Source organism: Lactuca serriola, chromosome 3 (genome assembly GCF_051521515.1).
Source record: "Lactuca serriola cultivar US96UC23 chromosome 3, Lser_US96UC23_V15, whole genome shotgun sequence".
NCBI lineage: Eukaryota > Viridiplantae > Streptophyta > Magnoliopsida > Asterales > Asteraceae > Lactuca > Lactuca serriola.
The window spans coordinates 75,846,567-75,859,405 of record NC_136410.1 but is presented as its reverse complement, the minus strand read 5'-3'; the positions used below and the strand labels follow the sequence as shown (position 1 = coordinate 75,859,405).

At 38.5% G+C, this 12,839-nt stretch overlaps 1 protein-coding gene and 1 long non-coding RNA gene across 2 annotated transcripts; one reads left to right on the top strand and one right to left on the bottom strand.

The window, feature by feature from the left end:
- The first annotated feature begins 8,991 nt into the window (after positions 1–8,991).
- Positions 8,992–9,933, top strand: LOC145092664 (uncharacterized). Its single transcript, XR_013702612.1, has 2 exons — positions 8,992–9,305; positions 9,488–9,933. It is a non-coding gene; the product is annotated as an uncharacterized LOC145092664 (long non-coding RNA).
- Positions 9,934–11,084: 1,151 nt separating this feature from the next.
- Positions 11,085–12,731, bottom strand: LOC145092663 (serine carboxypeptidase-like 50). Its single transcript, XM_079030627.1, has one exon. The coding sequence runs from the start codon at positions 12,623–12,625 to the stop codon at positions 11,279–11,281; it is 1,347 nt and encodes a 448-aa protein (XP_078886753.1). The 5' UTR covers positions 12,626–12,731; the 3' UTR covers positions 11,085–11,278.
- Positions 12,732–12,839: the final 108 nt, after the last annotated feature.

Sequence of the window (12,839 nt, the reverse complement as noted above, 5' to 3'; positions counted from 1 at the left end):
CCCTCTATGCACTCTGCCGACCCTCACGGTCCTATCAGCTGCTATCTCAACCTCTAATGGACAATCCAGCTCCCCTGGAGCTCTACTAAATCTCTTGCTAAGCGCAAGCGATACGAAAGATCGGGTAGCCCCCGAATCGAATAATACCATAGCAGAAATGCCGTTCACAGAGAACGACCCTGAATAAAACATACAATCATAAGCAATACTCAAACGATAATAATAATAAAGAGATGAAGGGAAGATACATATCCGTCACCACATCAGGAGTCGCTCGTGCCTCCTTTGCTGTCATCTGAAACGCCCTGCTCTTCGCCACTGGCGTCTCGGCTCGGCCCTGCCGGCCATCTGTAATCCTCAAGGTAGCAGGGGCAGGTGCAACCACCTTCCCTGCTGCGGCTAAGCTCGGACACTGGGACTTTTTATGTCCCCTCTGATTGCACTGAAAGCAAATCAGATCTGATGCTGCAACGGTAGTAGCAGGAGCCGTACAATCCCTACTCACATGTCCAATCCGACCGCACTTGAAGCATCCGGAACTCCCTGCCTTGCACGCCCCCTCGTGCATCTTCCCACACCTACCACATCGACCGTGGCTCGGCTGTCCCCTGGACCTGTGATCTGAAACCCTGGGCTTTTTGCCCGAACCGCCTGAACCCGAAACCGCCTCCGGTTTCCTCTTCTTCTCCATCTCGAGATCGATCTCCCTCTCCCGAGCCCTAGCAATCATATCTTCCAGCGTTTTACAGCTGGATCGGCTCACAAACTGGCGGATATCGCTCCGCAACATCTCATGATAACGGGCCTTCTTCATTTCCTCATCAGCCACGTACTGAGGAATGAGAAGAGCCCTCTCCCTGAACTTGGCGGTGATCTCCGCCACTGTCTCTGTAGTCTGGGTGAGGTCCTGAAACTCCCTAGCTAGCTGCTGCACCTCAATAACCGGTGCAAACTCCGCCCTGAACCTGGTAGAGAAATCAGCCCAGGTCATGGCGTCCAATGCTGCATCATCTCCAATGGCATGCCCGACCTCCTCCCACCAATCCCGTGCCCTGTCCTTCAGAAGACAGGATGCCAGTCTGACCTTGTCCCCCTCGGGACATCTGCTAGTGCGGAAAGCGTTGGCCACATCTTCCAACCATCTGGTACTCGCTATGGGGTCTCGCGCCCCATGATAGTCCGGAGCTCCACATGCCCTGAACTCCCTGAAAGTAAGGGTGCGCGACCCCATCATGGCCGCCACCTCGGCACGGAAGGTGCCCAATCTCTCATCCATCAGCTCTAGAATCCCCTCCTTGATAGAACCGAAGATCACAGGAGTCTGCTCTAAAATGATACGAGTAATCTCTGAAGAAAGAAACTCTCTGGTCTGCTCATCCATGTGCTCGCTCCCCGAGCCTAATCCTGATCCCTCCCCGGCACCTCCACTGCCGGCTGCTGTCCTTGGACGCAAAACCACCATACTGAAACACACCATAGCAATATCAGAAAACTGAAATATCTCAAGGGCTCATTGATACTACTACTAGCTTCCTGGCCTTGTCTCGACCTTCCTTGATTCGAGTACGGATCCTCTGCTTTCAGTAGTACGGGCCCATACTACCTTCCACATCTATCTGTACTTTCCTTAAGAACTGCCTTGACTCCACCAAGTCACTTCTACTACTGCTGACCTCTGCCACTCTCATCCTAGGCTTGCCTTAGGGAAACCTCAGACTCAACACAACTAGTCCTCAGCTGCTGAAGGCCTCCTTATAATGCTAATTAGCCACCACCTGAACACCATCACATGTGACGAGGCTCAGATAATCCTTCAAGTAAAAGACTCGTCCCTATAACGGTTGGACTCAAACAAGAGCTGCGCAATAGGGCCAAATCCAGCACTCTGAGATTATTCAACCCTGATCACATGTGATGTGGCGTATTCACCTAATGGCTAACTCCCACCATTCAAAGTCCCACAAAGCACAAAGCAAGCAGCATTTGGATAAGGGAAACATACTCAGGCAAAACTATTCTCATAACGAGAAGCTACTCTAGCATATAATGCTAAGCTCGCGCTACCAGGCATAACCTAAACAGGCTATCCTACTGCTGTTTACTTAATACTAGCATGCAATTCTCATAAAACTGTAACACATAAAGCAGGCACATAAGGCATCCTCCTAGATCCTTAGTCCTATACTAGCATGCTGTTCTACTGAAGCTGGAACAATTAATCATAATAATAAAACTTGGATTGGTAATTTGGGAGTACTTACTTGAGCTTGGCTGATCGCATGCACCACACCCTTATCTGGTTTTAAAAAAATCTTTCCTTTCTAAGTGCTTTTCAGAATCTAATTCGAAAACATTTTTCTTTTTGAAAATCTTTTTATCTTTCCCTTAGTTTGAGTTCAGATGCACCCGGAGGTGTATCCGAATCCCTCAAACCAGGGCTCTGATACTAACTTGAAACGACTCAAAAATACGACCCAAAAATTTCGTTGTTCAACATAACCAAAAACCATAATCTGAGTGTCATATCATAAAACCATACATGATGTATCTCAAAATAATAATGAAACACTGTGCGGAAAACTGTATCATATCCATGTCATATAAAAATCAAGAACTAAATCAACTCCCAGGATAAAAGCTGAAGCTGTGGTGTGTGCAATGCCATCATCCCGAGCTCTTCCCTCTGCTAGCGGAAGTACCTGAAACCCAAAACTGAAACTGTAAGCACGAAGCTTAGTGAGCTCCCCCAAATTACCACATACCATACAGTAACATATCAAGCACATACTGGGGCCTTGCCCCCTCCATCGGACCGAAGTCCGAAGCTGACTGACTGGGACCTTGTCCCCTACATCGAACCAAAGTCCGAAGCTGACATCGGACCGAGGTCCGAAGCTGACTGGGACCTTGTCCCTTACATCGAACCGAAGTCCGAAGCTGACATCGGACCGAAGTCCGAAGCTGACTGGGACCTTGTCCCCTACATCGAACCGAAGTCCGAAGCTGACATCGGACCGAAGTCCGAAGCTGACTGGGACCTTATCCCCTACATCGAACCGAAGTCCGAAGCTGACATCGGACCGAAGTCCGAAGCTGACTGATCATAGCATAAACATATTACTAACATGAACACACATAATCCTGTCTGAGCCACGAAGGCATCAAACATGCTAACTACTGCATCGGGTCAAATCCGGATACTACTGCTAGCTAAACGGGCCGGTATTGTGGCCTTAGACCCGTTTCTACTGGAAGGAAACTCACCTCGTGAACTGGCTGCTGAGTGAATAGCTCTGAGGGCTAACTGCTGCTGCTCCGGTATCTCCCCGGCTACAAGTCCATAAACACACTCAATCAAATACTAAACACTGCACTGGGTAAAATGACTCTTTTACCCTTGGTCAAAGTCAACTCTCAATCAAGGTCAACTCTCGGTCAAGGTCAACCCACAGTTGACCTGACTCGCCGAGTTGGCCGCCAACTCGCCGAGTCCTTATTCTCACTCCTCGACTCTACTCGCTGCTACTCGTCGAGTATGGCATCGACTCGACGAGTACCCTCCCGATCCAAGAATTCAGACAATCTTCATTCGACTCGCCGAGTCCTATGAACAACTCGACGAGTTGTTCTTGAGCTTAAGAAGATTGCCTTGGACTCGCCGAGTTGTATGAACAACTCGCCGAGTCCCTCCATTACTGAGTCTACCCTCAAACTCGCTGAGTCCACTCCACTACTCACTGGTCCCACTCGACACCGCTCAAAAGGAAGAAATCGGGGACTCGCGACTAGACTCGCTGAGTCGTTCTTCCGACTCGCCGAGTCACCGCCATGCAACTATTCTACACTCGATTCTGCTCGAATCCAATACATACAAATGATAGATCTGAGTCCAATAAGCTGATTTACCACGTAAAGTTTCCAACTTTACGTGTACAAACGCATGAACAAGGGAATAAAGGCTAAAAGATGCTTAAAAGGGGTAGATCTAGGGTTAATATGCAAAATAGCTCCATAAAGGCAATAGATCTGGGCTCTACAACTCCTAAATGAACAGATCTACGGTTATCTCGGCATAAGAGAGCTTCCATATCAACATAAAGCTTTGAGAAAGGCATTAACAAGATCTAGAAAGGGTTTTAAGGCATAAAAGAGAAGGAAAACTGAAGAATACCTCAAAGAGCTCTTGCTTTCCTTGAATCTCTGCTCTATAATCCTTCTCCTTGCTCCTTTCTTCTTTTCCTTCTTCAAGCCTTCACAATAGCACATAAAATCACTTAGAATCACTCAAGAACGAATTAGGGTTTTCTCACAGCTTTTGAGGGTGAAGGAGGCGAGATTGGGGGCTATAAGGTGGCTTAAATAGTGGGCAACCCGGGGATTTAGGGTTTCTCCCAGACGGACAGACTCGCCGAGTCCAGAATATGGACTCGCCGAGTCGCCAGCTAACACGTGCTCGAAATCCCGATCCTACTCGGCGAGTCAGGCTATGAACTCGCCGAGTCCCTCTTGCAAAAATTCAAAATAAATACCAAAGAATTATCATACCGGAGACGGGTCGTTACAATTAGACAGCCTGAGAATGTTTACTCTGATAACGAACATGTATTTTGGAAACTAATATTCTGTTTATGTTTTGAAATGATGAATTTGCTTAAAGTAATGTTTTATTAAAAGAAATTTTTAGTCTTGAATTTTGGGACGTTACATTTAGTTAGCGTAACCTAGTCTCCTCACTAAGGAGATTAGGTCTTCTTCTCCTACAACTTCATTAAATCGCAGACATACATGTCCAATCACAATATCACAATGCAAGGACATATCACGAACTTGTATATGTTCTTATAAAGACAAAGTTATTAGTGATATTCCTTATAGAGGATCCACAATGGTGGTTTAATAGGAACTGGATAGACGATAATTAGGGTTGAATATAAGTTGAATGGAGTGTGGGTGATGACATTAAGGAGAGTTGAATGAAACGGTTTATGACCATTTGTGGTTCAAAGGATTATTTTTTTCTTTTACAGTTACATTTCAAACCAAATTTATATGTAATCATATTTTCATATTGTTTTTATATTTATTTTTGTATTTTTTTTAATTAAACCACAAATAAATTAACCATATTTTTAGGTATTATATTATTTAATGCATCATATTTTTAGATGTCTATTTTTCAAATCAATAAATCCAATGAAGAAAGAAAGACACATTAAAAGAAGAAAAAATAAAACTAAAAAAGAAAAAAAAATCAAGCATGAAGATACGTCAATATTTGTCCCGGATCAGAATATCATGTCGGAGGAGGGACGAGAGATTTGGATGAATCGTTGTGAAGATGTTAAGATAAAATATAATTTGTAGGTATCATGTTTTTATTTTTTATTTTTTATTAATGTATTTTTAGGTTTCGTGTTTTTTAATTTATATAATTTTAGGTAGAGAAATTAAATATCCATCTACTTATTCTTTTTATCATTCTCATATCACTTTTAGATGATGACAACTGTAATAAAATCGATTAATTTTATTAAATATGACAAGTGTCATAATCTTAAATGTATAGGAAGATGGTATGAGAAAAAAATAGAAGAATATTTGATTTCTTTTTTAAGTATTAAGTGTTTTAGGTTTCGTAATTTTTAATTAATGTATTTTTAAGTTGTATTTTTTTAACTATTATACATTTTATAAGTAAATTTATAATTATGTTTAAAAAATATAATAACGATGATATGAAAATCCATTAAACTTTGTACGATTTAATGGAATGCAGATTTAAAAAAGTAAAACTGAATAAAAAATAAAATACTGATATGGTAGTGATCTAACAAATTATTAAACTCTTTAAAACAAATAGAAATAGTACGAGCATGATTTTTTTATTGAGGAAAATGAATATATATTGGTATTTTGAAACACTAACGATATGTTTAATTGTAGAGAAATGTTTTTATTTTCCAAAAAAATATTTTCAGAAAATAGAGATGAGTTTTCATTTCAGTTTTCAATGAAAATTAAAAAAAAAAACATTTTTGGCTTGAACTTTGAACCAATGGAGTTTTCATTTTCCATCTTAGAAATTTAAAAATTTTTAGAAAACTATAAAAATCACTTTTCTAATTTACATACAATTTGGAAACTGAAAATTTTCAATTTTTTGGAAAATTTTTAAAAACTCAATAAACCAAATTCATTTTCAAAATTTTCATAAAAAACTAAAAATTTTTCTACAACTAAATGCACTCTAATCTTTTACCTTTTTGCCTTTTTTTCTTCTTCACAACTTTTTCTGTCACACCCTCGGCCAGCGGCGGAAACGCCGAGGTGCGCGACGTAAACCAGTAATCACAGTTATTGAACATACATTGAACAATAGAAATATAATCTTTTATTACTATCGAAATGGAAATTATATTGACAATAGTTATTGCTGAAACGCTACACACGCCTAACAATCCGGCGTTCACATTTGTATGATAAGAATATCGGAGAATCTTCTGTACAAACTCTTCTGACCTTATAAATAACCTGAGAATACATGCATTAAGATACGTCAACAAAATTGTTGGTGAGTTCTACAGGTTTTGACACAAAGTATTTTTACACCCAAAAATGTTTTATAAAATTTATCCGGTTGACCAACTTTTATAAACACATATTTTTCTATCGAAAGTATAAAATAATTGCGTCATAAAAGTATATTTAAACTCATTTAGAAATGTCATTTGCTCAAATCCAAAAATACACCATTTGTAAAATATATAAGTAAACCAAACTTATAACAAATTCTTACGGTTCTCATGATCGAAATGCTCTTTATATAAAGATTTTGAAAACCACTTTATATAAATAAAGTCATATCACACTTTGTGTAAACATAAAATAGCCAAGTTTACTCTTAAAACTTTGTACAAACATTCGTATAATTTATATGTAAAACTCATAAATTTCAAATTTTATAAACTTTGTAAATCCGTGTCGTATTGTTAATTAAGCATTATCTTACTTAATTTGGAAATCGACACTTAACCAGTGGGGCAAACTCACCCCAAAATACTTTTCAATATCCGGTAAATTATAAACGCATATTTTTACCACTCATATAATTTCAACGACAGATATTAATCATTCTCTTTACAATTCTATTCTTTGAAACATCTCTGTTTACAGAGAATTATGCCGTAGGTATAGGTAGTTAACAACCTAAACACTCTTTCACACTCGGTCCAAATTGGGAGGATTGACTCAATCTAGATCTATACATCTTCGAATAAAAATCTTCAATATAACAATTTGTCTATAACCGACACTATACATCGCTCCTCCACAAGCCAAAAAGACACAATAAACAAGCCACACAAGCACAATATAAATATAAATGGAGGAATCGAGATCATTACTAACGTTTAAAAGCAGTCGTATAGTAACGAAGAAAGAAACACTTGACGCCTGTTGCCTCGTCAGACGAAGTTGTAGCTAGCAACCACAGACGGAATATAACCATTCGCATAAATCTTTCCATAAGAAATAGATCTACACCAAAGTTCTTTATTATAAATCTATGCCGTGTACATAGACCTACAATATATGATTCCTCATGGATTAACGGTTATAGAGCTAGGCGTCGATTCCAGGATTTGATCCTTACAAAGGAAAAATACACCATCATAAAACTCTCTCTTTCACCCCTTTCGATACATTCCTCCCACAAACACACACGGGATACACAATCCACGAAATCCATGATGACGATTCTTCAACTCATAAAATTCGTCGTTCACTAGGGTCACTAACGCGAATCTTAGATTATTAAGACTTTCGAAGCTTAGAGAAATTAGTTAAATAGTGAAATTAACGTAGCGTTCGACTATTGTGGCGGTAATAATTTGTATAGTTCTTTACTTCAGCCGATAAGGAGGATGTTCGTTCGCGTAGCCGGATACTCATTTATGCAAATATTCGATAAATTGCATAATTGATATAATATATAATTTATTAGGTAATAATCCCTAAAGATTTGAGAATCGATTATATCATTGTATGTGACGCATTTAGTATCGCAACTAAAGTGATTTATATTTTTATAATACTTATAAAATAAATTATATCATTTACTTAGAAATCATTCCCACATAATAATCAAGAGGATAATAATAATAATAATAATTGATTTTTAGTATATTTTCAATTAATTATTATATATTCGTTAAATCTTTATTTATAGTCGTTTAAGACAATGTACATTTCCTTTGTATACAATTATGTTGAATAACATATTTTGTTATGTATATAAGGTCTTTTTATGCTTTCTCAATACTTTCGTGTACATATATACGACGAGTATTACAGTTTATAATTCGTCGAATAACTTATATCTTCATATCAATCTACTTATAATCGTGTGATTTTTATTAATATTAATTAATATATCACAACAAGGTATAATTATATCATTCATAGCATTCTACTATTACTTACATAATTTATTAATGCTTTATACTTTTTCGATTGTTATTTTCATAAAATCTTAACCAATAATAAAGTTTGATGTTATTTTATGTATAGAAACTTGAAAATCATCAAAACTTTAAATAGACACTCATGTATTCTCCCTCAAAATTAAAATTGTAAAAGAGGGGCCGTAGAAACTCACATTCGATGTGTGATCTTGATATAGGCTTGCTTCGTGAATCTTGTCGGGAATAACCGCAAAGTAACCATTCTTGGGCTTTAAAACATATCCGGGTTTGTTTTGTAACCAATTAAAATAAAGGAATTGTTGTGTTCCAATATTATAAACAATAGGGACTGATTTAAATAAAACAGGGTATTGGAGGGCTGATTTGGTAATTATACACCAACAATAGGGTTGTAAATCAAACAATTACCACAAGGGATGGGTTTTGCTCTCTTAATATAAGGAGAGGGACTAATTTTGCCAGGTTCATCAAACATACAAAGAGGGTTACCCGTTCATTAGGTCGAGCAAAGGAAAAGGAACGGACGCTTTCATATGGGGGTCGATCGGAGGTGGAACGGGACCAATGCATGAACCGAGGGACAACCATCTAATTCCGGCGAGCCTTTCTTGTTTCAAATGACTCATTGTCGGCAGCAAAGGAAAACGAAGGGAGAAGGGATCTCCGGTGACGACCTGTGAATGGAACCAGGGAGTGGAGGCGGCGACTGTTACCGATCAAAGGGTGAAGAAGGAAAAAGGGCGAGAGTCGGCTCTCCGGCGGCGATTCGCGAAGGGAACCAGGGAGCGGAGGCTGTTCCGAATGGCAAAGCAACAACGACATGTAAGTTTTTCTGGTCTATTGCTGATTCGACTATAGAAGAGAAGAGGTGAGGGGTTGCTGCCCTCGTTGACTGTCGGAGATCCCCATCTCCGGTGGGGTTTTTCTGTGATTGAAATTGAAGAAGAGGGGAAGACAGGAAGCAAAATCAAACACTGATATTGTGGGGTGTTTTGCTGTTTCAGTTGACAGGAAATAGAAAGAGGAAGAAAACGGGGATGCTGCCCCTCTTGGTCTCGCCGGAAAACAGCCACCACCACTGGTGGTTCTTGGCAGGAAACAATGGAGATGAAGGGAAGGGCTGATACTTCTTCAATGGCCAGAAATCACCACTTATGGTGATGCTCTTCACAGCCAACGACCCCAACAACAAGGAAAGAAATAAGCAATTGTTTGAGGTGAGCAAATTGGTTCATAAATTTCATCAATAGCTTGAATAGATTGAGATTGAGTAATAGCTTGAGTGAAGTATAGAAGTAAAGTGTACTATAGAAGAAACATCACTTGTCAATTCTTTTCATTATTGTACTCTTAGTTATACTTAGATGCAATGTATTTATTTATGTATTAACATGTATTGGTGTGTGTATAAACATGTATTTATTGTATGTATTAAGTGTTGTGGTAAAAATATGTAGGTGTAGATACTATAGTCATATTGTTATAATTTAAAATCAATTATGTGTGAGTTTAAGTGCTAAAAGTACAATGTCATATTTATAATATTTAGAAAGGTGATAATTTCTAACTTTCTTTATTCATGTGCTTTTGATCCGGATATCAAATAACTTTTCTGAAAATGACGAATGATAATTTCGATTATAAGGTTTCCAAAAAGTCAGACGGATCTTAAATCCGATAAGTAGAACTCCGGTAAAATCCGTTTAAAGTTCCACGATTTATAGAATCGGATTCGACAAATTTTTACGAATCTGTTTTCGGTTGAGTTTAAAAATATTATAAAAATATAATAAAATAATAGACCATAGTCTGAATTTAAACACATGATCAAAAACATTTTACGAGACTCGTAGTTATTCTAAACGAAACAGTACACGGTTCGTTTCAAGAAAACCAAATAAATATTGATTTTTTTATAACTTTAAAGTGTCGTAACTTTCTCATACGACCTCCGTTTTGGTCATTCTTTATATCCACGAAATTAGGAGAACATAACCTATTCAAATATCTTATCCATGTCTCTCAAGTAGATCTATCTGATGCAAAAATTTATTTTCAACGCCACAAATAAATGTTAAGTTTTTGATGATTTTCGGTTCGATTCTCAATGATAAATTTTTCGAGCAGTTTGAGATATTCTAAAAGTATTTATAAATATAATATCTTTAGTATACTTTATAAACATAAAATTTCACACAATTGGTTCTTAGCACATAGCGGTTCGCGGTGGTTTGACTGCCGAACTCTGACCAATTTTTACGAGTTGTTACATTTTCTCACATTAAAACGGTGGATTTGTGTTAAAAGTGATGAATATTGTGATTGGTTTTTTTGGAACCTATCATGTAGACTTAGGGCATCCACAATTAAGGTTCAATTATGGTTAAATAGAATATAATATTGAAGAGAGAAAAGTAGAGTTGCATGCTCAATTAACGCATCATAGGATTTATAGTGTAAAATTGTAGGGGTTTTAAGAAATTATGAGTTATGTTCTAGTTGGCACTCCATTCAAACTCTCATTCAACTCTTCCCAGAGTTGAATGGATAGTGGATGCCCTTATTCAGATTGTTTATTTAGTAAAAGTAAAAAAACAAACCTTGTATACAACATTTTATCATCGTTACCCATTCAGCTCCTTAACTAATACACTACTTATTGGAAAAAAAAAAAGCAACGGTTCTAAAGATCAAAGGATGTGATGCCTAGTAATCAAGCATCATACAAGACTCAGTCATGAGCGTCATTCCAAAATTTTCTTTTTTACAACAACAATAACAATAACTTTTAATGATCAACAATCAACCGAAAGCTTTCGAGCCTTCTTGATAGCAAAGGAACCTTTATCAAGAATCCAATCCTCAATCATGGCTTGAGAATTCACATTTTGATCAGTTGGCACAAAATGACCAGCACCTAACACCACCACATGACTCAAATTATCCCATTTCTGCACATACCCTGCAACAACACCATTCACTCTCCATACATCTTTTTCTGCATCCAAAAACTTCTCAATCCCTTCCCACTTCATCTTCTTCACCCAAGACTCCACAGACACAACCCCATCTCTCAAATCACACTGCCCTTGATACAACAATAACTTAGTGTTCTTCACAACAAACTCCACCATGTACTTCACACTCTTCATCACATCTTCATGCAACGCTGCTCCAACCACATCACTACACTCCTCAAAAACCATCGATTCATTCACTCCTAACGCCTTTTTAACTTCTGGGTTCTTCAAGAACTCTTCTACCCAATCAGAACGATAAGGACCCTGTCTCCTGAAGTCATACAAAGTAGCTAGACCTGTGATGCTATGCAGAAATCCCAAAACGTTGTTTCTTGCATCTGTAGCATTGCTCCAATTACCAGCTTTTGTTAGCTCGATAGCTTTAATTTGAAGTTTCTCCATTTGAGTTTTCTGCTTCTCATTGATCAACCCAAGATTGTAACTATGGAGAGCATGAGTGGCGACTTGTGTTGCTGGATCTGTTAATCCATTTCCGATAGCTAATCCGTACAAATTGATCCGTTTAGAAACGGGTAAAAGGGGATTCTTTTTGAGAATGTAGTACCCAATTGATGGGACATATTTTCCAGCGTAACTCTCACCTGTAATGTAGATTGGACGAGATTTAAACAACGGGTCTAAAGCGATAAACTTTCTGATGGCGATGAATAGATGTCTTGCTACAGCGTGTTGGTCTCTTGGGATTTCTTCGGATGTCGAAGCGATACTGAAACCAGTTCCTATCGGATTATCCAGGAAAAGAAGGCCAAATATTCGGTTCCAAGAACCGGGATTAGGTTCGAGCGTAAGGTGTTCGACGTTTTGCTTCACTGAAGCTGTCACTCGCCATGGACCGAGTTCGTAGAAGTTCCCGGTCATGGAGGAGCAGCCAGGTCCTCCTTGAAGCCAAATGACAATTGGGGTTTCAGAAAGAGAAGTGTTGCTGGTATTCTGGGCTTCATAGAAGGCATAGAATATGGAGGACCCGGTGGTGGAATTGACCGGAAGGTAGCCGGATTTTGTGGGAAGAGCTTCTTTGGGTAGTGTAGAGGCCGAAGAGTGTGGTTGTAGGAGGTGGATGAGTGTAAGGAAGAGGAGGAGCTTGAGGAGTGTTGACTCCATTGATGATAGACGAGTGGGCTGTCTTTTGATCGGTCTGTCATTTTGTAAGGCAGATCGTTGCGCAGGCGGAGAAAACGGAATACAAAAAGCTTCGGGGCTTGGTTTCTAATTTCTATATACTTTGTCGGTAAACATATCTTTATAAATTAACAAGGTATCAATTTGCAACCTCGGTTAAAGTTTCCACGACCACTCAACCCTTAATTTTTATAAA

Coding starts and splice junctions, on each gene's coding strand:
- LOC145092663 (XM_079030627.1), bottom strand. CDS start 12,625: ATGGAGTCAACACTCCTCAAGCTCCTCCTCTTCCTTACACTCATCCAC.